This window comes from Gossypium raimondii, chromosome 13 (genome assembly GCF_025698545.1).
Source record: "Gossypium raimondii isolate GPD5lz chromosome 13, ASM2569854v1, whole genome shotgun sequence".
NCBI classification, from domain to species: Eukaryota; Viridiplantae; Streptophyta; class Magnoliopsida; order Malvales; family Malvaceae; genus Gossypium; species Gossypium raimondii.
Window position 1 is genome coordinate 47,207,080 of NC_068577.1, and position 26,960 is coordinate 47,234,039.

General features: G+C 33.5%; 3 protein-coding genes across 3 annotated transcripts; 1 reads left to right on the plus strand and 2 right to left on the minus strand.

Annotated features, from left to right (window-relative positions):
* The first annotated feature begins 3,389 nt into the window (after window positions 1-3,389).
* On the plus strand, window positions 3,390-6,970 carry LOC105782240 (uncharacterized). The gene is made up of 6 exons (XM_012606846.2): window positions 3,390-4,027; window positions 4,119-4,269; window positions 4,359-4,643; window positions 4,717-4,888; window positions 6,406-6,484; window positions 6,559-6,970. Exons 1-6 carry the CDS (start codon window positions 3,501-3,503, stop codon window positions 6,761-6,763), a joined length of 1,419 nt encoding a protein of 472 aa, XP_012462300.1. The 5' UTR covers window positions 3,390-3,500; the 3' UTR covers window positions 6,764-6,970.
* A 171-nt stretch (window positions 6,971-7,141) lies between these two features.
* On the minus strand, window positions 7,142-11,484 carry LOC105782239 (dol-P-Man:Man(6)GlcNAc(2)-PP-Dol alpha-1,2-mannosyltransferase). The gene is made up of 10 exons (XM_012606845.2): window positions 11,043-11,484; window positions 10,101-10,188; window positions 9,837-9,996; window positions 9,411-9,628; window positions 8,953-9,248; window positions 8,536-8,650; window positions 8,315-8,453; window positions 7,788-7,984; window positions 7,609-7,698; window positions 7,142-7,519 (listed from the first exon to the last, which is right to left on the minus strand). Exons 1-10 carry the CDS (start codon window positions 11,339-11,341, stop codon window positions 7,382-7,384), a joined length of 1,740 nt encoding a protein of 579 aa, XP_012462299.1. The 5' UTR covers window positions 11,342-11,484; the 3' UTR covers window positions 7,142-7,381.
* Window positions 11,485-20,207: 8,723 nt separating this feature from the next.
* On the minus strand, window positions 20,208-26,159 carry LOC105782238 (phosphoenolpyruvate carboxylase). Its single transcript, XM_012606842.2, has 11 exons — window positions 25,999-26,159; window positions 25,347-25,555; window positions 24,304-24,695; window positions 24,071-24,155; window positions 23,732-23,954; window positions 23,494-23,597; window positions 23,321-23,408; window positions 22,852-23,006; window positions 21,385-22,383; window positions 20,908-21,294; window positions 20,208-20,774 (listed from the first exon to the last, which is right to left on the minus strand). Exons 2-11 carry the CDS (start codon window positions 25,530-25,532, stop codon window positions 20,499-20,501), a joined length of 2,895 nt encoding a protein of 964 aa, XP_012462296.1. The 5' UTR covers window positions 25,533-25,555; window positions 25,999-26,159; the 3' UTR covers window positions 20,208-20,498.
* Between the last annotated feature and the right edge of the window lie 801 nt (window positions 26,160-26,960).

A 26,960-nucleotide genomic window follows, 5' to 3' on the forward strand; every position in this document is an offset into this window, starting at 1 on the left:
ATTATTCAAATCTCCACATTTACTAATCAAGAATACGCCTCAAAGCTTCCAAGAATTTTTTTCCAACAATAATGATAACACCTACTAATAGCAACTAAATCATTTGGCTTGGATCACCCCTCGGAACCACATCGTTCACACCAGCACACTACTAATCTGCAATGGTTTAAGAAAGGAGTGGGTGAACTTAACAAGCTCAGTGAATGCTCAGAATAACCACAATGCAAACAATTCATCAAGCATCAACAAAACAACCATATAGCATAACCTCAATAGTTCCAAATCTAGTGTCATATTATACTCACTCGTGAATTATTACTAGTTCTTTTACACGGTAAACATATCCACTTTTGAGCATATATCACATTACACATATAATCACATAACACTTAAGCATATATCACAATACTCATATAATTACATAACGTTCAAGCACATATCGCAATATTCATATGATCACATAACATTCAAGCATATATCGTAATACTCATATAATCACATAACATTCAAGCATATGTCGCAATACTCAAAAACATGTTTATAGGTAAATTGCATAATGGTTACATGTCATATAAACACATATTACAATACACACATATTCATAATTTAAGATAATTTGGCATTTGAGCTATGAAACATAAAAGTGAGCTCTATCATCACTCATTGGATACACGAATCTCCAGCATACCACATAGACTCATAGAGTCAAACATGTCCCAAAAGTGAAGCATAAAGCTAACACTCTCCTTATTTCCCCTTACATGTCCCGTTGAATGAAGCTTAGCTCACATTCTCTTATCCCTCCAACATGTCCCAGGGTCTCAATGTCCAAAATCACTGTACATATAGGTGAGTACTCATAATCCTATGGTATGCCAACTATATCTAATGGTTTCAAGATCATAAGGCCAAAATATCCGAAATCAATCACATATCACTTATCGATTATCCGTGCACTATCACTGCATATTTGTATTTTTAGCAAAACACTGTCACTAACATTTAACATATACATAACATGTACATATTTGCACTTTCACAACAATTATCATAACCACATATCACATGTTATAGCATCTCATCTCAATTCACATATTCACAAACATAGAAGTACATAATTTACAAGATAATATATGTATGAAAAAACTTACACTCGAAATTTAGAGTAGGGATTTAGGCTACTACTAAATTCCCAAATAACGCATTAAATCATGTCCACAAGCAATTATTCCAAACACTCACCAACACGTTTTCGCCGAAAAGCTAAAAGCTCAAACTAGCTTTTCATTGTCTTTACCTCTACTTGTAGAAGGTACTAATGAATCCGGAGCTTCAACATAATAATTCACATAACAATACATTCAAAAATCAACTAATGACTCACCACAAGCAACCAAAAACATAACCTAAGCTATGTTCTCATGTACCTGAAACCTTTAACATAACCAACTTGAAATCCAAATATCTCGATCTACACTTAATCTTTTCACCTAAAACGAGTTTCATTCATCTAATTATTCACTTACGACTAATTCCCAACCTTTAAACTACAATAAAATACTCAATTCATAGTATCAACTTTTTCGACATGTTTTTGGCTATTTTTTGAAAATTCATTAAAACGTTAGAAATCTTTAACGAAACTTTGAAGTAAGTTTAGAAATCTTCTAATCATGTTAAAACAAGTTGAAAGACACTTTAAAACTACGTTTTTACTCAAAATCCTGAAATCCACCATTAACGAGCCATTTTTCGAATTTTATTTAGAACATATGATTTAATGGCTAAAAACTTGGTTTTAAAGATTAAATAATATTTAAAACTATTTAGGAGTTGAATCGTTACCTTAGACAGTAAAAAACCGAGCGTTTGATCGAAAACCTGAAAAACTCACAAGCTTGACAATGGAGAAATTATTGGTGTTTTTTAGTGTTTTTCTTAACTTCTATGGAGATTTATAACTTAAGAGATAATAAAAATAAAAGAAGAATTAGGATTTTGAATTCAAAATCGATTGGGAGAGTTGGGAGAACTATGGATGGCACAAGTATGAGAGTAGAATTTGACTAACCTGAAAAAAAATTATAAAGCGGTTTTTAGGTTGGATTTTAAAATCTGGTCTAATTTCCCCTTGAAAACTTACAATTTTGACTCTTTTGCAAATCAGTCCAATTTTCAAAATTGAATGTGTTTAAAACTCTTTTTCAATAATTGATTTAATTTTCTAAAAACTATAATCGAAAACATTACCGATATACCATGTCACAAAATTCTGAACATTCTAAGGCTAAAATTTCTAAAATATCCCTAAAACTCCTAGGCCCTATTTTGGGGTGTTACAATAAATCTTTCTTCCTTTTCTTCTTCTCTTTAACAGAAAAAAAAAATTTCAATAAAAAATCAAACACTTCAAATATTTAGATTTTGCATCAGAGATGGGGAATATATAGTAGTTGGTGCCACCTGACAGTGTGACAACACCAATTAAAAAGGATTTTTTTTAAAAAATCACTGGTGCCACCTGATAGATCGGGGACACCCATTAAAATTTTTCCCCTAACAGCCATCAGTGTTGCTTGACACGACGACAACACCAATTTTTTTCTTCTTTTATCACTGGCAAAACATTTTAAAAAAATTTGACTGGTGCTGCTTGACAAATCGACGACACCCATGTAAAAATTGTTTTTTTTTTCTCCATTGTGAATACCCGTATTTTTCATGGGTATTTCAAAATATATAAATGGGTGCTGCCCGACATATTGACGACGCAAAATTTTTTTTTTCCTATTTACAGATTGATTATTAGATAATGACCAGGAAGAAAAGGGGTGATGTCGTCGATTGGTTAAGCGACAACAACTTCTAATATAGCAAACGAATTATTTTCATATATAATTTTTCTTCCAAATCATATTCGTAATTAATTAATATTTTATGATTATTTTTATAAGAAAACCTTCAGAAGAAAAATACAACTAACCCAATCTCAAGATAGACCCCCAGCTACTATTTTGGTGAGCTAAGCTAAGACAAGTAGTAGAGGATACCTTTTTCTTTTAAAATACAAATAGCACAATTCAAATTCAAATTAAAATTGAGATGATTACTCGACTCAAACTCAAACCCAAATCAAATTGAAACGATATCACCCTAACCAGCACACGAATTTGAGATGTTTTAATGTTTACCGAATTGGATGAACAAAATTTATTATAGAGAGGTGTGATAAGGCGCACATGCCAAATATGCTGCATTTGGTATTTTATAAAATAAATATATTTTATCACCTGCTTCTAAACTTTCACAATAATTATATTATTCAAATTTTATATATAAATAAAATACAAAATCTTTTTAAAAGTATTTTTTTCTCGTGGCTTTTCCAGTCCCCAAGTCAGTCGAAGGTCATAAAACACAAATTTGATTCATAAGAAGGAGTCCTTTTCCCTGCAAAACGATTAAAACACACCGACAAGAAAATCAAAACTCCTCTGAAAATGGCTCTCTCTTGCAACAACACCCTTTTCCCGAAACCCTTCTTTACCTCTTGTTCTTCTCAGACTCAGGGGACGCACTTCTCCAATCTCCCACAACCCACCAAGCAAGACCCCATTTTCAAAATCAAAGGACCTTCAACTCTCTCAGGCCACATTACCATAAGTGGCTCAAAAAACGCTTCTTTACCTCTCTTAGCAGCCACTCTCTGCTGCTCAGGCACTTCACTTCTCCACAACCTTCCCAATGTCTCTGATATCCAAGCCATGGCTTCCATCTTGAACTCTTTGGGTGCTAAAGTTGATGCCTTTGATGGGAAAATGAGGGTTAACAGCGATGGGGTTGGCAAAGTGGAGGTTGATTTGGAGGAAATGAAGAAGATTAGAGGTGGGTTTTTTGTTATAGGGCCACTGGTGGCCAGGTTTGGTGAAGCTGTTGTGGCCTTGCCCGGTGGCTGTAATATTGGAAAGAGGCCTGTAGATCTCCATCTTCGTGGGTTAAGGGCTCTCGGTGCTGTTGTTGAACTGAGGCAAGTTGTACCTATAAATTCACCTTTTATTTTCTTAGTGGGATCTTTGCTGTCTTAAATAAGTAGATGAGCTTGTTCTGCAATGTTACAGGGATGGGAAAGTGTGGGCACGTGCTGCAAATGGCAGAGGATTAGTTGGGGGGAAATTCCGACTGGATTATCCTAGTGTTGGAGCAACTGAAACTCTTATGATGGCAGCATCCATGGCTGATGGGACAACTATGCTCTCAAATGTGGCCAAAGTAATGGTTTGAGGCATCTCAGTGATATTTGAGGAAATCTAGAATTTGTGCTGTTTCATAATTTGTTGCTCTATATTTTTTGATCATAGGAACCAGAAGTGGTCGATCTTGCTCGCTTTCTGACCGACTGTGGGGCATGGATAGAAGGGGCAGGGAGCGACAATCTAATTATCAGGGGAAAAAGGCAGCTCTATGGTTCTGAATGTGTTATAAAACCTGATCGAATCGAAACCGGCACCTTCATGCTTGCGGCGGCAATTACTCGCTCATGCATCTTAATGTCACCTGTCATTCCTTCCCGTGTATCATGTTTGATCGACAAACTCTCCCAAGCTGGCTGCAAAATTTCACGGTTGGATCAGCAAACATTGCAGGTATAGTAACATAATATGTTTACGTTTTTTCATTTAGTTTATTGTTTGTGTGACAAGAAAACTATGAGCACAGGTTTCAGCACACCCATCACATATTGGTTACGATTTGAAAAGTTTCGATATTAAGACGAACCCGTTTCCGGGATTTCCAACAGATCTGCAACCTCAAACAATGGCACTTCTCACTACATGCACTGGTTCCAGCTTGGTGGAGGAGTCCGTGTTTGACAACCGTATGACTCATGGTATGTATAAGTTGAGCTATAATACATAGTCGACCATGGTAAACAACCTAATTAGCCCCTAAACTTTTACCTTGTTTTCATCACCTAACTATAAAAATTAAAAATTTCAACATAATCACTAAACTATCCGAATTGTTTTTTAGTTACACTTTGATAACGTAACCATTTATTTCTGGCATAAGCTACATGAATGGTTACTCAACTATTTGAGTGTTGGTTTGGTCATCCAATAATATAATTTTTTAATTTAATCATTTAAGTTTTTTTGTCACCAAACCCTTAAATTGATAAGGAAGTTTGATGTGGCCTTTTTATTGGGCTAATAACAAAATTAGCCTTTTAATATTTATATCTTCTATCAATTTAGTTTTAATTCTAAAATGAACAGAATTTGATACTCAACATTTACAAAATATGTCATTTTAATCTTAGTTTTTTTTTTTTCTCTCTCTGCCTATTATTTTATGCTCTTAGCTAGTGCTATTCAGCACATGAAAACAAAGGTTTTCAGTTTCCTATGTTAGGAAAATCATAAGTTATTAATAAATTTTTTAACACTTCAGATTAAACGGTGCTTCTCCTACACAAAAAATTAAAAGGTAAAAATGTTTTTGGCGCTAAAAAGATCACAAGTCGATGGAGAGTTTTTTTATAATAATTTTCTATGTTAAAATAGGGGTTCTTAGATGCCAAAAGACTCAAACCTTGTTAGCATCAAATGGAAGAAATGAGATGATTACAAATGTGGAAAATGTCTCTATTTATAGATGTTCTCCAAAATCTAACGGTACAATTTAAATTACATCGATGGTCGAGATCAAAACTAATCTACAAATTGAGATTCTTAAGGAACTTTTCAAGACCCGTTAAGATTACAAAATCTTTTAAGATTACTTTATATATTTATTTTGGTAACCCTAGTTTTGCTTGAGGTTCCATTGAGTCACCAAGACTTTAGATAAGCTTCTTCACATGTTCCATGAATCGGGTTAGTTTAAATGGTTCAAATGAGCACCATTTAATCAATTGACCTCCATGAGAGGCTCTGTGTGCATTTATTACGGACTTTGATTAGAGGCCTGTGACACTAGTGTCAAATACTAATAAGAATGTTTAGGTCTAATTTAGTGATTTATTTAGAATTAGGACTAAATTGATAGGACATAGACAATTTGTTATTGGGCTAATAATAGAAGGCCACGTCTAGGGCTAAAAATCTAATTTTGAATTTTTTTTTATAGTTGAGTGATCAAAACATAAATAGTGAGCTTAGTTCAGTGACCATTCATGTAGCTTATTTGAGAAATAAACAGCCATGTCATCTACCTGTTTAAGATTTAAATGACCCCAACTAAAAGAACAAATTTGGATAGTTTAGTAACAAAATTGAAAATTTTCATAACTACACATTAAAAGTTTAGTGACTAATTAGGTGACATATATATTGGCCCATTCTATGCTTTGCTTGCTTCTTTCATGAAATCAGCCATAAGCATTTTTTTCATTTGGATATATAGCAAGGGAACTGCAGAAGCTCGGAGCGAGAATTCAGGTCAGCGGGAGAAATGCACTAGTTTACGGGTTTGACGAAGGAAGGTAAGGTGTTAAACTTTGATACGATGTTGGTTTTATTTGGAATCATTGACCCACTGGATGGTGACCTGTGACAGTTCATTGCAAGGCTCTCGTGTTATTGCAAGAGACTTGAGAGGTGGGGTTTCACTTATATTAGCCGGATTGGCTGCAAAAGGAACCACTCAGATTCATGATATTGCACATATTGAACGAGGCTACGAGAATATTGACATGAAGCTTCAAAATCTAGGAGCTGATATCCAAAGACTGACACTCACACCAGTGCCCCTTATTTTATAACCTTCTTACGTTTCAAACATGCACCCAGATTTGCATTTCATTAAATCCCACGACTCTTTAAACCATTTCATACCCGAGAAGACCTAGATTCCACCAGTATTCAAGCCTTAATTCTTTTCGTTGTTGTAATGAAAGAGTGGCAGTTCAAGAATAAATTATGGATTTCAATTGTTTCGATTAGATTCGAAATCCATGCTTGTTGCAACATATGCAGCTTTGTAAAATGATAATAATGTGCTGTATGAAACTCAACCAACCGCATTAAAACGTTTGATCTGCTGATTTCCTATCTTTCCTTGCTAACCCAAAAGAAAAGGGAAACCCAAGTTTTATAAACCATTAAGTAAACCAACAAACCAAGTAACAAGAGAACAAATATTAGCACAAACACAACGTAAAGGCTATATGAAGAAAATACTACAAAATTGTCCAAACATTGGGAACAATGCAAGTTAGTGTTCAAAATTTTCCCTCCTTTTTACCCTTCCGGATAAGCATGCGCTTGGAATAACATGAAAAAAGGGAAAAATAGATAATACAGTTCTAAGCAGTCAATGGTCACAATAATTCTGAAAGGAAAGAACATGAGAAACGAGGAAATAACCAACATGTCGTTTATCATTCTGGCTTTGATACTCTTTTCAGAAGTTTGTACATGCCAAAGACATTCTTCTCCTGCCACAAGTATGGGATGAAAAATGACCGATACTTGGCAGGTGAGAGCTCTCTGTCCAAGTACGGTAGTGCTGCAATAGGCTGAAACAATTCCAATTTCAATATATCATATGTGAAAGAACAATAGAAAAGAAGAAAATGGAAATAGAAACCAAATATTCTGTTTGTACCTCCCATGCTGATAGGTCATTTCCACGATAAGGGAAAGGTCGGTTCAGCTGCAGCTCGACCAGGAATGTACAAGCTTCAATATCTCGGAGCTGCAAGTCAGGGTGGGTCAACATACAAATGCAAAGCATAAAGATTAAGGTTATTTTATATGAACTAGGTCACAGAAAGGGTCAATTACATATTGCTCATCTGATGCCTTGTTTTTATTGTTAAAGTATGGTGGTGCTGCCGCAGTCCCTCCCAGAGTATCATTGAAAGGGAATGGAAGAAGACCTCGGAATCCATCATCAATCCATCTCACTTCACCAATATAATCAGGAACAAAAAATGATGACGGGTAACGGTGCCACTCACTTCCAACACAAAGTACAGAACCTGCAATAAAGCTTTCGTTCTTGTTGGTAACAGCACTCTTCAGCATACATGCCAAGTATAAACAATAAAGAAAATCTAGAAAAAGAATGGATCTTTGAAGCTTTTAGTAGGACTACATGGCAATTGTAAAGGAAGGCTATAGCTACTAGAAACAAAAAAAAAAAAAACTACACAAAGCAAAAACATGTTATGCATTATTGATAAAGTTCTGCATAAAAATAAATGTCAACGCTACATTGCTGTCAAAAAGAAAATTCATTTTTCTTTGTAGGTTCACTAATAACAAAATGAAACAAGGGACAGTGCATCATATAAGAGATTATCCATTACCAGATCCTGCATCATCATGGTGCTCCAAGATCTTGTAAACCTCCATTGGAGCAGCATAGCCATTGATCAATGAGAATGTACGTGAATGTGAGGCACATAATATGAGGCTGAGGGCAACAGGTCTAAGAAATTTGGCCATCTGCGTAAAAATGCCAATACCATTTGAATGAGAGCTTAGTGTTGTAGGCATAGAGAATTAAATAGGTGTAGAAGATGCCCACCATAACTATAATAGAATTATCGTAGGGATTATATTTGTCTCGGAAAAGATCAGGAAAACTCTCAATGACAGCAGAAGCAGCAACACAAACAAGAGGGTATATGGGATAAAGGAATCTGCATGACAATTAAATATAATGGACTGTTACAGATCGAAGCAGGCAAGACCGATATTAAAGATTGTTCGGGACATGTAAAGAGACAATGACAAATGTGCTGTGTTTTGTTCCCTTGCAGAACATGCCATTCAAATTAGCCCAAAGTTTTGGACCAAAACAATTTCTGAACCCTCCTTGAAACTTCTAAAATCATATATCGGAGTGTTCCTCATTAATTTATCTATTTTATGTCAGGGAAAAGCAGGAAACAAAATATAAACAAAATTTGCTAAAGACATTTAGGATAAAGATTAATTGTACCTTTCTTCTTTGTGCGGCTGCAGAGACATAAATGCCAGCCATATATAAAGAGGAGAGATTACAATAAGCAAGTCAGGGGCATACTTTTTCCTTGCAATTGGCAGAATTCCCAGGAAAAGCAAAGCAAGGATGAAACAGAAGTTGAAGTTGTTAAACCCATTCCTTATATAAAAAAGTGGCCCCTCAGTCCCATACAAATGGCTCTCACCACCTCCTAATACATTATATACTAAGAGATTAAAAACAGAAGATGTCCAGCGTTGGTAGTAGCAGTGATCAACGAGTATGGAGAGTGCCTGGAGAACGAACTTCAATTATTCACAATTGAACAACAAATGGAAAAACTAAATATGAACCAATTACAAAATGTTAATGTCAAACTCTAAGTTAAGATATCAAAACCATATATCCAGATAGTTTACAGATAATAACCAAATGGAATGATTAAATTTACTTACAAGAAGAGCTATTGAGGTGACAGCACCAGAAAGAAATGCTTGTTTGAATTGTTTAGCTAAAGAGTAGAAGGTCAGTGGAAGAAATGCCAAGATTGAAAATGGCCAACCTAGGATTACACCCACAGCTGCAACAGCAACAGCCCATGCAGGTTTCTCAAGTAGAAATAACCCTGATGAGAGGCTCATAGCATACATAGAGAATGAACTAGGAAGAAAACCTGGAAAAAAAATTATCACAGTGATAAATTATAGCAATTTGAGAGAAAAACAGAATTTGTTAGGCATTCTCATATAGCTTAAAAGCACCTTTATTGATTACTTTGTTAGAAGCAGCTGAAAGCCTAAAACCAACAAAGAAAAGCATGACAAAAACTTATATATCATCATTCTCGAGATTGACAAAGGAAGACGGAGAAAACCACTCACTTGTGCTGGCAAAGAAACAACCACTAGCCAAGCAGAGCATTGCAAGTGCATAAGATGCAAGCCGCTTTCCATATTTTCTGGAAAGTGCTACCACTAGAGTAGCATCTGAAATAAGAGATAGAAAACCAAGAAAGAGTCTCACCGCATAGAAAACTCTCACCTGTAAGATAAAAAGGGCAACTATAAAGTATGTTTTTTATGCTTTCTTTATAAAGAAGAAAACAACAACAGATAATTAACATCATCCAAAGCTTGAAAACTTACTTTTTCTTCAGCAAACAGCCAGGAAGCAGGTCGGCCCACTAACTCATGGAAAATAATGTACAAATATGATCGGAGCGCAAACTCGGAACTGCAAAGAACATACAAATGAGATAACTCTCAGTCAAACAGTTCCTGACACTGAGAAAAATCTGCTCACCATGACAAATTATTTTCCAATTAGCAATAAGAATGCAAGATAAGAATGTTTTCAATGAAACGGTACAGTTTAGACAAGTTTTTATAACTCAAATAGATTCATGCTCCCAGAAAAAAAAAAAAAAAAGAATGCATCTACAGATGAAGGAAATAAATCAAATGTAATATGATAACCATATGTAACTACTTTGTAATAACGAAAAACCTCTTCGCTTCACTTACAACCCTAATTCCAACCATGTCTTGCAATTAGGTATTACCTGAAGTTTTCAATCAAAATCCATTTCCAAATCATACACACTATCACACAAACAATCCCAACTAAGTTCATCGATTAGCTCCATTCAGACCTATTTTAAAGAAAATCTACACGAATCCTTACTGATGAACACAAGCACCATCTAACACACTCAAAAACATATAAGCATTGATCCATAGACCATAAGTACGAAATTTATGGATCACCTAGCAGTAGCTGACTTCATTTCTTACTTCAATGAGTACATTTTACAAATACTAACAGCATAATGTTCCCCAAAGAGTCCCATTACAATTCCTCACTTTCCAGTTCTCACTCACAATAATTTTAATAACTAAAAATAGAACATCTTTCCACAAAACTTCATTTTCTTATACTTGAAAAATATATATAATTTTTCTTTTTCTAATTCAAAAATACATTTTTCGATCCGCTTTCAGCCAACTTGAAAAAAAAGTACAATCAAGTATAATCTTATGGGCAAGTACGTATAAAGTAAGATTGAATGCGTAGGTAAAGGCGATTACCTATACTCCCAAGTTTGGAAGCCGGATTTATAGAGAAGATAATGAAGAGGCTCCCAATAATTAAAGACTTCATCGCAGTCGTGTATTATATTTGATGTGGCGCTCATATACCGTAGCATTCCCAAAGCAAACAACACCGTGAACCACCCCAATCCGCGGTCTTCGCCGACGCCGTCCGATGATGATCGTCCTGGCTTATCCACTTTCGTGTATGATTCAGGCGTCGACGGTTGTGATGGCGACGACGATGAAGGAAGATCCGACACCGTCGCTCGCCTCTGCCGGGTGGAGAAAGACATTTTCTGGGAAATTGCTTTTTTACGGGGTTTGAGAGTGAGAAGTGACTCAGTGAGTGGGGATTTTAGGGGAAGAAAAGAAGAGTTGAATTTTCAAAGAGAGGAGCAGTGAATTGAGAATCCCCGAATTATTCTTTTCTTCTTTACGAAGTCATTCTTTTATTAACTTCGTTATAATTGTTTTATAATTAAAATTTTATTTCATTTGTAAATATAAATTGTGAATATCATGTAAATTCCTTTACTCTCTCATCTTTTATAACATTTTATCATCATAATTTTCTAAACTTTTTCTCGATTTTGGAAAAATTCAAACCCTGAGTTTCGTACTCACATCACAAACACAATTTTTTAAGCTCCTTAACCATTCCACCTCAAGGTATGATTTTGATTATTTATTTTAAATTTAATTGAATTATTTAGTTAGATTATTAAATATTGGTGGGTTCATATTTGTAATATACTATTTTCAAATGATTGTTTATAATGAAAATCTTTACAAGTTGTTGTATTCCTCGAAGTGACTACAAGCATAAAAATAATTTAAGAATATGATCATGGACGATATAAATGGTATAATAATAGCCACTAGAAATGAAAACATGGTAATAAATAAAAGAACAATGAGAGTTCTCAATACAACCCTTCAAAAGGCAGGGATAACTTGTGTTATCAATGCTATATGAAAGATCATTAGTCATATATTTGGCATATGCCCAAATATTTTGCAACGACGAATACCATCCTTGCAGTAGAAAGTATTTATCTTATTTAGTACCGAAATAAACCAATATTATTACAATAATTTATAGTACAAAATTAGTTAAAAGCTCCGGAAGAACTAATATATCAATATATGAAGAACAAAATTAGTAAGGATTCATTCATTGTAATGGATTTCATATTGATGTTGTGAATGAGAAAATAAAACTATATTTAGTATGAATAACTTTTGCTATAAATATCTACATATTTTGATAGAGAACAATTCAAATATTGAATTATATTATGCATGATACTCATATACTTATCTTTATTTTGAAAAGGATAGAGAAAGATTCAATTATTGACTGCATGATATTTATGCTTAAAGGCTTGATTGACTGTTAAATTAATAGTGATTATAATCGTCTTCCTTCGCCATCATCCGCTTGAAGGGTTGAAAGCAAGATATTTGAATGTTAAAGACCCACTTGAATTGTGGAATAATTTAAAAGAAAGATGTGAACAATAGAACATAATAATTCTATCTAAATCTTGTTATGATTAGGTACACTTGAAGTGCAATCTTTTAAAATTGTGAGTGAATATAATTTTGCAATATTGACTTCTCAATTAAAAATAATGTGGGAGAATATTACTAATGAGACCTTATTAGGGAAAAAAATTCAATTTCATGCTTCAAATGTGCTATTATAGTAGCAACACTGTGAATAAAAAGTTTAAAGAAATATTTTGAGTTAATATTATATTTACTTGTGATTAAACAAAATAACGAGCTTCTAATGAAACTCACGAAGCCTGTCTTATTGGACCTGCTCCATTTCCTGAAATGAATGCATACATAATAAATATGAAAGATATAGTTGTGGACATGGACGTGGTACGTAAAACAATAATAATTGTCAAAGAGGCGATCATAATAATTCTTTTCACCACTAGAAGTGGAAAATTGAAGATAAGTAAGAAAAAAACAAGAATTCCAAAGAGAACCCTTTTCAGGAGTGAAGATATCGATGTGGTATGAAAGGCCATTGGTTGTTTTCCTGATGTATGCCTAAACATTATTAAGCACGAATTGTATTCTTTTTATGAATTGTGATACAAATTACTTAATTATTGGATTCCTTACTAGTAATAAATTTTCTCACCACTAGAATTGGATATATAGAGATAAATAATAGAACAACAAAGAAGGGAGACAATTTATGAAAAGTTGTTGGTTATATACTTATAGTACATCTGAAACTTTTATTATTAAATAAATATTTCTTAAAGGAAAGGAAACATATATCACATAGACAATACAACAATACATACTATCTTGTTTGATAATGAACGAACCAATATTTTATAATATAAAATTAATTTAAGGCTCTAGAAGAGCTTATACATTATTATTCAAGAAACAAAGCGATAATTAATGTATTATGTTCTAATCAGTTTCAAATATATTATTTTAGTTTAAAAGGATATTTGTTGTAACGAATATCATTTTGAGATTGTGGAAGAGGAGAATATTAATTTTATGTATTAAATCTATCAATTTCGGTAAAAACTTGTATTTAAAATTAATGCCTTTTCCTCCATTCGTACTATACATATATTACTATGGTTAAATCACATATGGTGGTAAATCGAAGTTTACATTAATTTTGTTGAATCACGTGCATAGTAAGTCAAAAGTTTATTTGTCCAAATATAATAATTAGTTGGAATGACCAGTTTGATCATCTTGATCAATAATGATGCAACAAAAAGATAATTTACATTGAAGTTGAACCCAAAGATTCTTCATTTACCAAGTGTTGTTTGTTCTCAAATAAGATTTATTAAACCTCACTGATAAAAGTTGAGATTTGATCTCTTTCATTTCGGAAAGAAATAAGGGCCCTTTTCATCAAACAAATAGATGTTTTGATATGATTTAGTAGATACATTTACAAGTTATTCACATGTGAATTATCAACTAACAATCTGTAGTTTGTGAAATTATTGTCTAATTGTTTGTTTAAGAACAAAACATCAGATTATGCAATCGAGATAATTCTTACTAATGTTGGTGAGTTTATTTCTCAGACTTTAAATGATCATTGTATGCTAGACTGTTAGTGCAAATAACTATCACAAAACCTGTTGCTTATACATATAAAATGACTTACCAGAATTAATGATTAAATACCTTTATTTTGTAGCTAAACCATATCTTTTGAGAACAAAACTTTAGTATAAGGATATAATATGAATCGGCAGTTGTACGCATCATGTCATAAGTCATGATAAATACTCCACATCACAATTGACTTTTGGTCAAGAGCCAAATACAACTAATTTTAGAGTTTTTGAATGTGCAAAATATGTTCAAGTTGATCTACCACAATGCACAAAATGAGTATTCAAAGAACGTTGAGAATATATTAATTACGAGTCTACTTTTATTAATAAATGTCTTGACCAAATTGGAGATTAAATTATGACATGATTTGGTGATTAGAACTTTGATTTGACAGTTTCTTAATATCATGGGGGAGAAAAATAATAGTTGGATGAAATAAATTACTTAAAACGAGTTATCATTATCTATATCCTCATAGAAAGTAATTTGAACCGAAGTTCAAAAGATAGTTCATTTTATTACAAGTTATCTACCGGATGTATTTCTTGATTTGATAAGAATAACCAAATGTTATATATCGACTAAAGTTTTGATTTGAATTGATGTCCTAGTAGGCCAACTTGTTAGTATAAATGAAAGCAATGCATGTTGAAGCATGATAGTTTTATTGGTTTCAAAATGAAAATTATTGTAAAAATAAATAAAAATAAATATGGATGGTTATATAGTGGAGGTGGGTGCTCCCAAAAGATTCAAGACAAACTAATTATTAAAACTACGAAGAGATTCAGTACTTGAAAATGAAAATTATGAAAATAAAGAAATCTCGATAATTTATATTAATACGAGAAAATATGAAACAATGAAAAATAGAAAGTTGTCGACAATGATTTTGCATGTGATCTTATTATTGAAATAATGAAAGAAAACAAGGATTTTCAATAAATTTGTTGAGAATTATAGACATAAAATAAATTAGTCAAAATGGGAAGATGCAATTCAAGTAGTATTAAATTTGTGCAATTCCTAGACCAATAGTCCAAACGTCCAAAGATATAAAGCCATTGAGATACAAACGAGTAGTTTTGCTAAAATGAAATAAATGAGTTTTTCATTAAGTCCTAACATTGATTATAATATTTTTTTATGGCGGATGCAATAATATTTAGATATCTTATTGATTTGGTAGTTCATGAAAGATTTGACATACATCTAATGTTATGGCCATGAAGCCAACTAAAAATACGACAAAAGTAAGTGCACCTTTTGATAAATAGTATAGCTATGGTGAGCAAAGATATCGTTCCTACGAGGACTAAAAATACTAGTAATTACCGTCTTTCTATTATCTAACTGAAAAATCGAAGTGATTGAATTAAAATAAAATTAACTAAATCAATTAACTAAGAACTCGATAAAGAATAAATTAGGAAAATAATCGGATATTAACCAAGAAGCAAAACAATACCCATGAAAGAATCCACCCTAGACTGCATCTATCATTATTAATCTGAATTAAACAATTTATTCACTTAATATCTTAATCCGTAGAAATCCCTAAATTATGCTAATATATCTCTTTAAGAATAAGAGCAACAGACTCTAGATTGATTAATTGAAATTTCTTTCTATTTAAAATTCTTATTATCACATTAACTCAATCTATGGATTTCCCTATTAGATTTGACTCTAATTCGGTAGATTTATGTCGTCCTTATACAAGCCCATTTTGCCTGGCCCAAAACCCAAAATTTTTGTAGCCCAATTCTAAAGAAAAAACTAATGGCCCAAACGGCCTGAAACCTTAACTGGTTTCAGCAGGAACTGAAACCCTAAGGCGCCACGCCTCCATGTCTTCTTTGTCGGTAGCGCTCACCACCGATCTGACCTCCAGTTGCACCAAAATGGAAAGGGTCAGGGTTTGTTCCTCTGACTTGCCTCGTCAAGACCTGCAACAAACATGGAAAAAGAAACAGAAAATAGCAACCAAGAGACGAAAGACAAGAGAGGCAGCATAACAGAAGTTTTAAAACAGCGAAAAATAAAAGGAAAATTTTTGTATTTCGGCTTTATAAGCCCAGAAACAAAACGATGTAAGGGGGAAAAATATTGTAAAAAAGGCTCTTGGTTTTTGTTGTTTTCTTTCAAAAAAAGAAATAATACAAAAAAGTTTCAAGGTTAAGAACAGCAAAAAAACACAACAAAGAAAAAACGAAAAGGTTTCTTACTTTCTCTTTATTTTTACGAAGTTTTTTTTTCTTTCTTTTTTTTAGTTTAAAAAGAAAAGCAATGTATATACATATGTCGAATGTATAAAAAAAGAGAGAAAAAAGAGGGAAACAAACTTACCTGGAGTCCGAATGCCGTGCGTGGCGATGGCACGGCGGTGACGCGGCGGCCCTGTTCACCAGTTTCTGGGTTCTGGCCGGAGGAGAGGGAGAGGTTTGAAAGAACCATCAGCTTTTTTTTAAAGAAGCAGGGAGGAATGAAATTTTTCAAAAAAAATTTAGCTTTTATAAACATATGAAACAACGCCGTTTTGACATTAAGGGTCAGGTGCCAAAACGACGCCGTTTTGGCCCTGACTCACGCGGTGACCCGACCCTGAGGGGAGGATCCGCGTGTTTTCTTAAAAAGGGATATTTTCACGCGCAGTCCCTCCACTTTTGCAATGCTTTGCAATTTAGCCCTTTTTCTTTCTTTTCTTTTATTTTAATTTAGTCGCATAGTTTTATTTTTGTTTCATTTCAGTCCGCGTCAAAACGCTGTGCGCAGGGCTTGGGATATTTTCCAAATCAATCCTCCGGACTTCGCGCGCGTTATAAATCAGTCCCCTTGTGTTTTCCATTTTTGAATCCAGCCCTAAAACTCCGTTTATTTTCAATTTAATCCTCAATATGCTATTTTAGTTATTTTTCTATTAAAATTAATTATTTAATACTATTAATATTAATAATAATAATATTATTATTATATTATTATTATTATTATTTATTCGGTTACACCCTTTTTTTATTCCAAAATCTTGTTATATACACACATACATATATAAGCATGCATATTTCTAATATATAAATAGGCATATACATTTTATAATCCCTACATATGTATACGTACAGTCCCTATAATATATATATATATATATGTACATTTTAAATCATTATAAGTATATTCTTACATATTTCATTTATATATATACCTATATATATGCATTTTAATTTATGTACATATATACACATATTTTCATATTTTACTCATATATATATGTATTTATACATTTTTATATTTTGTAAATACATATACATATATTTTAATATACATACATGTGTACATTCTACATTTCATATGTTTTACATATTTTATAGTTTCAAAATATATTTATATACATGCATACTTATTTTATGATAAGTATATATATACGTTCATGCTTTTGTGTATATTATTTTTATACATTTCATAATTTTTATATACACATATGTACATATACAAATACATACTTATATATTTTATTATATCCTATAATTTATATATATATGTACATACATATACCTTTTACATTTTTATAATTTTATTCATTTTATTTATTTAGTTATTTATTTACATTTTCATTATTATTTTGAGCGAATGTTTTAATTTTATTTGCTCATATACTTGTTATTTTGTATGCTATTGATTTGTCCTTTTATTTAATTCATTTTCGTTGCTATTGCTCGTATTATTCATACTTACATTATCGGGTTCATTATTGTTTCATTACAGTATTAATATCATATTTTATTTCTACTATTTCGTGTTAGATTAATTTTATTCAATGCATAATTATGATTTTTGAATAAGCAAAACCTCGTGTTTAGATTCGAGAATGTCGTACCTTAACTTACTGGGTTTCGATTTTCACAATAAATCTAAATATACGAATCTTTTTAAATTCAATTTTTAAACGATCTCGGGAATTAAGAAAATATCGTGTTCTAACTTACTGGGCATGATCCCTTTTTTAAAAATTCGAGATAGCTAAATATTTTAAATAAGTAAATTTTTGGCATTCATTCGCGCATCGAGAATTCAAGACATTGTGTCCTAACTTACTAGATATAATTCTCTTTCTCGATTAACGTGAAATATGCAATTTTCCCGAAAATTTTTAACATTTCAATAAAGGATCGTATTTTAAATCTTTTAAAAGTTTTCAATCTTTGACACTAAGACATTACTTAATCAACTAGGTACCAATTTTGGGCGTTACGAGGGTGCTAATCCTTCCTCGTACGTAACCGACTTTCGAACCCGTTTTTCTGAATTTCGTGGACCAAAATCGTTGTTTTAATAAAATCAAATCGTTTTGTTAAAAACAACCACTTTTCGAGGTGACCCGATCACACCTCATCAAAAAAGATTAGTGACGACTCCCATTTTCGTTTTCATTTTCAAAATCCAAGTCGACCTCGTTTTATAAAAAAAAAAGGTGTCAACAGCTTGGCGACTCCACTGGGAACTTAAATAAGAGAGTAAAACCATGAGTTGATTATTTCTTATCTTTCTGTCGAAATTTGATAATTTGGTTTAAAATCACGATCTTTTCGTTGCATTTCATTTTTGTAGTCTGTACCATTTTGTTATGTCTGCTTCATTAGAGTCAACTTTAATGGCGTTTTTCGAGTTGTTTTCTTCAATATTCTCTAACGACTCCCTTTTCTCTTATTATATTTGGTATTTATAGGTCTTAAAATGCCCGAAAAACCTAAAAATTATGTTTTTTCGCATGTCCGAAGTGCGAATAGCGAAATCCATACGGTTTGGCACATGGCCGTGTGGCAGCCCATGTGGCTCACACGACCGTGTATCCAGCCTGTGTGGGAAGGCCCAACCCGTGTGGCTCTTGAAATATGCTCCAATTGTTTGATTTTCGCTCCGTTTTCGCTCGTTTTGCTCCCAAATGCTCTCCTAAGTATAGAAACAAGATTTAAAGGATTAGGAGCATAAAATTCACCATTTTGCATTGATTATTCATGCAAAAACGCATTAAGAACGGGATTAAAATGTATTACTTTTGACACTTATAATGATTGTTACAACATTTATATGACGCACCATATAGTGAAGTTTATATTAAAATCATTGAAGAATTTAGAATGCTAAAAGCATATAGAAATTCCTGAAAAATTGTTCTATATGTTTGTATAAATATTCATATAAATTAAAATGATTTGAACATATGTGGTAAAAGGATTCAACATACCTATTTCTATTTTTATAGAATGGTCATGATCAAAGTTTGCTATGATTATTGTTGGAACTCTTGAAGAGATTAAATATATTTTCTTAATTTTTTCTCTCCCTCATGACTTTCAAAAGAATGGTGATACAAACGTTTAGCAAATGCGTTCAAGTGATCATTTGAAAAGCTAGCATTCAAGATTGAATATATAGAATTTGAGATATCTTGTGATGTTATCATGAGGGGGGTAAATACGCATTGTACTGTTTTTTCCTTAATCGAGGTTTTGTTCCATTGGGTTTTCGTATGTTATAAATATTTTATTATTAACGGGATATGCATCAAAATCAAGATAAGTTTAATATACTTTAAAACTCTAATATTCATTAAAAGTGGGAGTTTTATTTCATTATATTTCTTAAACTTTAAAAAGTACTGTAAATATGTAATACTTTTGCTCTACTAATTTTTTTGTTCTTTACTTTTACTGTCTTGTATCTTTATTTCATCACAATCTTGTCTACGAAATAATTACTCAATATATTTCCATTGAATTAATATAAATTAAAAGCTGATTTAAAAAATTAATACCATTTTCTCATATCACTCCACAAATTCTGTTGACAAGTATCTAAGAAACAAGAGATAGCCTAATTGTTTAAGCATTTCCATCTCTTTTTGTTAAAAAAAAAGATGATAGAGAGAAATACATTTCATCATCCCTGCCAGCAATGCCTGACATATAGAGATGGATAGATATAGAGAGAGGCTGCAGATAAGCGATAAGCTAGAAACTATAAAAGACACAAGATACGTAAAAGGAAGAAATAGAAGCCTTCTGTATTAAACCACAAGTAATCATCTTCATGGAGCCTCAATATGATCCATTCTATGGCAGTATTAAACACTCGCCAATGGTAAAAAAGAGTATCTAAGAGCAGTAACATAATCATATAGTTTACGAGGGTCACTAAACCTTCCATCTTGTGGCAGATAATTTGACTTTACTACAAGAAAACCTTTTACGCTGGAATCGTGAACATCTTTGAAGCATACTTATTGTTTTCTGGACCAAATATATAATAAGTATTGAGTAGTAAGTCGGTTTAACCCGTGTTTTGCATGCCGGCAGCAATACCCTTCATGGTCAAGATGAGGGTATCCTCCAAACCAGGGGCATAGTCACTTGTTGGGTTCAGTTTCACAAGCTCATCTGCAGGTTTGCAGATGTGTGGCCGAAACTTCACATTGTAATTTGGGTCACGGATACGTTTAAGTGTGTATGCCTGGCAGACGTTTAGTGTTGTGATGTATGAATCACGCAGCCGGAGTCTTTGCTTTAGGTAGGGGTCCCCTTCAAGAAGATCCTTGTGCGCAGCAATCTGGAAACAAAAGAGAAAAAGGAGTAAATTTATAGGTTCAAAATATAAGAGAATTTGGATCTGTCTAAACAATTGTATTATTTTTTTTGGAAAGAAATGAATGATAGGAGGCATCATGTTCCGGTTGCTGTACCTGGAGGAGAAGGCATTTTGTTTCTTCATAGTTGGTCCTTAACCTCTCTCCGAATGACCACAGTTCTGGAGAAACAAGGAGCCTATCATATAAGGCTGCGATCCCAGGATCTCCCTTCGCAAAGACCATTTCGACTAAATCGATTGTCACCCTAAAGAAAGGCCATTCATTGTACATCTCCTGTAGCATTTGCAGATTCTTAATGTCCTTCTCAATGACATGTTTAAATGCCGCTCCAAAGCCAAGCCAAACGGGAAGATGAAATCTTGTCTGAGTCCAGGCAAAGATCCACGGGATTGCACGGAGGGATTCAATACCCCCACTAGGCTTCCGCTTTGATGGTCGGCTACCAATATTCATCCTCCCGTACTCCAACTCTGGTGTAGCCTACAGCAGAAGTAAATAGTATTATTCAATTGAAAACACTTTTAATTAATTTAGATGGTGTTAAGAACATCATAATGCAAGATCACTTACAAGGCGGAAATATTCAACAAATCGAGGTTCTTTGAAGACGATGGAACGGTACTCCTCAGTAGCAACAATGGCCATTTCATCCATCAGTGCACGCCATTCAGGCTTTGGTGAAACTGGCGGGTGCATACCATGCTCAAGTGTGGCAGCTGTAAAACGCTGGAGTGTTCTAAAGCACAAGTGCTCCTCCCCAAACGATTGCTCAATAACTTCACCTTGAACTGTAACACGAAGTGATCCGTGAATAGTTTCTGGTGGTTGAGATAATATAGCAAGATGAGTTGGACCACCTCCTCTTCCAACAGTCCCACCACGACCATGGAACATTGTTAGCTTCACTCCAAATTGCTTAGCAACCTTTATAAGCTCCTCCTGAGCTTTGTATAATTGCCAGGCAGCAGAGAGACGCCCAGCATCTTTACCTGAATCTGAATACCCAATCATAACTTCTTGCTTTCCATTGATCCGATTTCTGTACCAATCTACTGAGAAGAGCCGAGCCAAAGCAGCAGGTGCAGCCTCCAAATCTGCAAGCTTCTCAAACAGTGGAACAACTCTTAATGGTTGCTTCACATGGCATTCACGTTGCAGGAGCTCAACAGCAAGAACATCAGAAGGCGCAGTTGCCATTGAAATGATGTACGCTCCGAAGTTATCTGCTGGGAGCTCTGCTAGGACATTGAATGTGTCTAAAACATCAGCAATTTCTTCTGTTTTAGGAAGATCTGAACCAAACAGTGGACGCTTGCCACTTAGTTCAGATAATAGCCATTCCTGCTTTTGTTCTTCAGACCACTCTCGGTAGGAACCAATTTCCAAGTGTTTGGTAATGGCATCTAAGACATCTGTATGACGGTCAGACTCTTGCCTAATGTCAAGTCTGACAAGTGAGAGCCCAAAGGTTGACACTTGCCTCAAGAAATCAAGAAGGCTTCCATCAGCAATTGGCTGGTCACCACAAGAGCAAAGTGATCTATAACAAAGTTCAAGAGGTTCCAGGAACTGCATAAATTTTAAAACTTAATTAGTGCCAGGGTCAGTTAAGAAGAGGTTACTATAGAAAAAATTTACACGTAATAAAATGCTATTTATGATCATAACAAAAATAATTACTTGAGAGTGATGTAGAATGGTCCTTCAGAACCTAATTCAATAATTATTGTTTTTGGGTGGGGGTTTTCCCGTTCCTAATTACAACAATATAGTCAAGAGGAAATTTACTATTCTCTGTGTTGTTCCGACTCTTTATTTTTGTCAAAGAACATATGTTCAACACCTAAGCCCGATGCTTTTCAAGGCATGGCTATGGCCATCCAAGGATTCTTCAAATACATGGAAAAAAATGAACATACCCATGTTGGATGCATACCCGCAACAGAGTGACATATGTAAATCTCTATTTCACTAGTGAAAAGTAGGGATATTCCAAACTAATAATAAAACCATGATATAGGACAAACAAAAAGATACCTGCTCAATGTTGGTGAAAGTTGCTTCCTCCGGAATCTCAGACATACCATGAGATAACAATTGCCGTGACCTTTCACGTGTTTGATACAGCTTGTCCCTAACGTCACCAAGAATAACACGGTAGGGTTCACTGGGAGGGATTTGTTTCCAAAACTCTGCATCAAGAGTTACATCAATTAGAACTTAACCAACATAACAGATCATTGAACAAAATATTTGTAGATACTGCCATTTCCAAGTCACTTAGTCTAAATTCAATCTTTGAGCATGCTATAAAACATACACTAAAGAAGAATCTTATCCCTTCGTGGGGAATTGGAGAGGGAGAAAAAGTCTATATACTTCAATTCAAAGTATATTCTGATAAAAAAGAACTTCAGTCCATTCTGCAAAACTATTTAATCATGTACAAAGTGCATAATCTAGATTCAGAATAAAATGCACACAAAACAGAAACCAGCATGTATACCTATGTAGTGTTTAGCATCTCTCCTTAAGGATCTATGAAGTTCATCAGCACGAACACGAAGCTCATCACTGCAACGCCACATGGACAACTGCAAAGACATCGACAAGAATTTGCCTAAAATGGGTCCCTTCAGAAAAGCTCTATAAAACATGTTCGATGGACGAGCTTAATACCTCAAACATCAGATCCTCAATCTGGGAATAGTACAAATTGGCAGCCATCATTCTAGCCAACAAGCAAACATCCCTTGTGACCTCAGGAGTTACCCTTGGGTTGCCTGCATGATAAATCAAGAAAATGCTGAAACACTCCAAAAGATATTTGAGTACCACCAATTTTAACTAATTAGAAAACTATTTCATACTAGAAGGTACAATCTTTTGATATTTATTTGTTCAAGTCGAATTTTACCATCACGATCACCACCCATCCATGAAGAAAATTGGATAAGTGGTGCGTTATAGGGAACACGTTCATTAATTCCAATGTTCTTCAAAGCCGTGTCAACTCGGCGCAAGAATTTTGGAACACCCTTCCATACTGTTTCATGGAAGTAGCTCATTCCTGCTCTCATCTCATCTTGAGGAGTTGGAGGCGTTCTTCGAATCTCATCTGTACGAAATGCAGCTTGTATCTACATGGAAAGGGAAACCAAACAAAAACAATGAGAACCAAGGTTCTTTTCTTTTGTGGGACATCGATAGCAAGCTTATGTACACATTAAAAGAATATCATGACAAGGTGGTATACCTCACGCCCGAGAGCCTCGTCGAGCTCCTGCTTATCATCTGGAGTAATATCTTTAGCATACAACTGCGCTAAACAATTCCTTATCCTGGACAAATGATAAAGGCAGAAAAAGATTCTTTAGAATCAGAAGCATAATAGTGAATGGAAATAGGTTTCGAATTGAAATTGTTTCATCACTGAAATTCTTGAGATGTAATGGGAAGACGGTAAGAAGAAAAAATCGATGAACGGACCTTCCATGCTTCTGCAGTAAAGATCTTCGAACTGATTGCGTAGGATGAGCAGTGAAGACTAGATCCACAGTCTGGTTCTTAAGAGCGTCAAAGACTTCCTGAGGAGACTTCTTCAGATCAACCACAAGTCTCTTGAGAGTTTCCTCCAAGTCTGATTCAGTTGTTGCATTGTTCTCATCAACAAAATCACCTTTCTTCAACTTGATCCTTCGACGGTGAGCAATCTGGACTTCCTCAGCCAGGTTAGCCAAGTTAAGCATGTGGGAAAAAGCTTTAGCTACAACAATGGAGTCCCCGGGATCCAAACTCGTCAAAACATTTCCCAACTCCTCAAGTTTCTTGGGGTTATTCTTCCCTTCATACTCAGCAGAAAGTTCATAACATTCTTGAACCTAAACAAATCAAACACCAACAATACAACTTTATCTTCATAAATCACTGCAGAAGTGTCAAGAACAACCCCTTTTTTACCATCTACCACAAAAAATGAACAACTGAACAGTCTTAAGAGAAACAAATAAGACCTATCAAGATCCACATAACCTTCTAATATTCTCAGTAGTGAGGATTCATATGCAGAAACCAGAAAACTCAAATTTCAATGAAATCAAAATATGAAACTCTCATGAGTCAGTGTACACTCAATCTATGTTTCGCAACTCATGTGAGTATCGGATACCAGTAAGCATGCAACTAGAATACAGTCCATGTTTTAAAATTTTTTCCATATATTTGGAGCATCATACTCTATACATGTCCAATCTTGTCAAGCACGACCACTTTTAAGAAACTAAAAGAGTCCAGTAACATGCACTCAACTGATAATGAAGCAGAATATTGTCATTTACAAAGGGTAGTAATACTACCATGAACATTCATCATCGTTTCAAACACTTCCAACCATTAAAACTTCAAACTCTAATTTAAACAGGTTTCAGAAAAGAAATCCCAATCCTTTGCCATTCCAAATAAAGTGTTTGAAAACAAGGGCATTGACCAAACGATCAAAGACCAAGTTTGAAAAAACAAGAGAGTAAATATACCGTTTCCTTAAGATCCTCGCCATGCAAATCTTGAAGAATATCAAGAAACCGATCCAAAAGCAAAGCATCATATTCCACCAATTTATCATCTTCACTCACTTTAGCAGGAACCAATTGCCGTAACTGCGCATCAATGGATGCCAACTTCTCGAACTTGCCATTATTATTATTATTAAAACTCGCCATTACCACACTCCTAAAAACTTCGTCTGCATAAAAGATAATTACCAATTTTAAATTACCAAAGCATCATAAACCCAATATCAAGTATTTGATATACAACAAGCTTAGTCTCCTATACATGCAGTAGCAGTTAAGTTCTTTCAATCCACGAGGAAGTTAAAAAACTGTCGTATATTTAACTTTCAAAAAAAAAAAAAAAACTCTTATATATTTCATTTATTTTTATTTAAAATATAAGCCATTGAGACCCAGAAAAATAGAGCCTATAAAATCAAAGAATTCGATAGAAAAGCCATCTGCATTCAAAAAAGTAGCCGTAGTTTCAGGGGAGACAAAATTGACCTTTGTATAAACTAGAAAACAGAGCATGTAAAAAGAAAAGAGAGAGAGTAAAAACTAAAAAGTTACATGATTTTGAGATAAACCCAGATTTGGATAATCAAATTGAAGTTTATGGATAATTCAGTACCTGAATAAAGGTCCCTGAGAAAAACCCAAACGCTGGATCAGAAAAAAAAATTGGGAGGAAAAGAAAAATTACAGAGAATTGTGACTTACAAGAACTAATGAACAAAGTTAATTATTTATACAAGAAAAACTCTTGTCATTTAGTTGATCATAATTTGTTTTAATTTTCTAGTAAAGAAATTAGTATTTTAAATTATGTACGAGAATCATCAAAGTAATTCCTTTTCTCTTTATATGTTTTCTTTGGAATATTCTTTCAACTTTAAAAGGATTCTTCTAAATCCTAACAAAGTATTTAGAATACAAAAGTTTATTTTGTAAAATAATATATAATAAATAATTAACGAATAGTTTAAAACTGCTTAATAATAACACGTGTATTATATTTAAAAAGAAAATATAGATTAAATTAAGAGTAATATAAATATATGATTTTAAAAATACTAAATGAGTATAATTGTTTATTATTATGTTGTTATCAATTTTGAGTGGTATCGACTTAACTTGTAACACTAACTCAATCAACAATATTATTAGAAAAGATGAAAATTGAAAAAAAATTATCATTGCTTGGTAGAGTTAATCAATAAAAGGAAAGAAAATAAAACATTTGAGAAACGTAAAATACATCTCTAATTTTCTCTCTTCTCCTCATTCCGATTTGGATGAATTGATTTTTATGCATTAAGATAAAATATGATCGTCCTTTCTAATTTTTTCCTCTCACTTTTCTTTCAAACCAAATTCACTCAAAATTTATTTTCTCCCTCCCCATCCCTCCACTTTAGCTTATTTTAAATGTGAAAAGACATTTTCTAATTTTCTTAACGAATTGATATCTAGTTACTTATTTCTAATTATTAGACTTTATAGTGCCCAAAAATAAGTAAATAAGATTATATTTAGAAGTAAATAAAGATTTCTAATATTTGAATCTCACAATATGGAATTGTTAAGAAATCA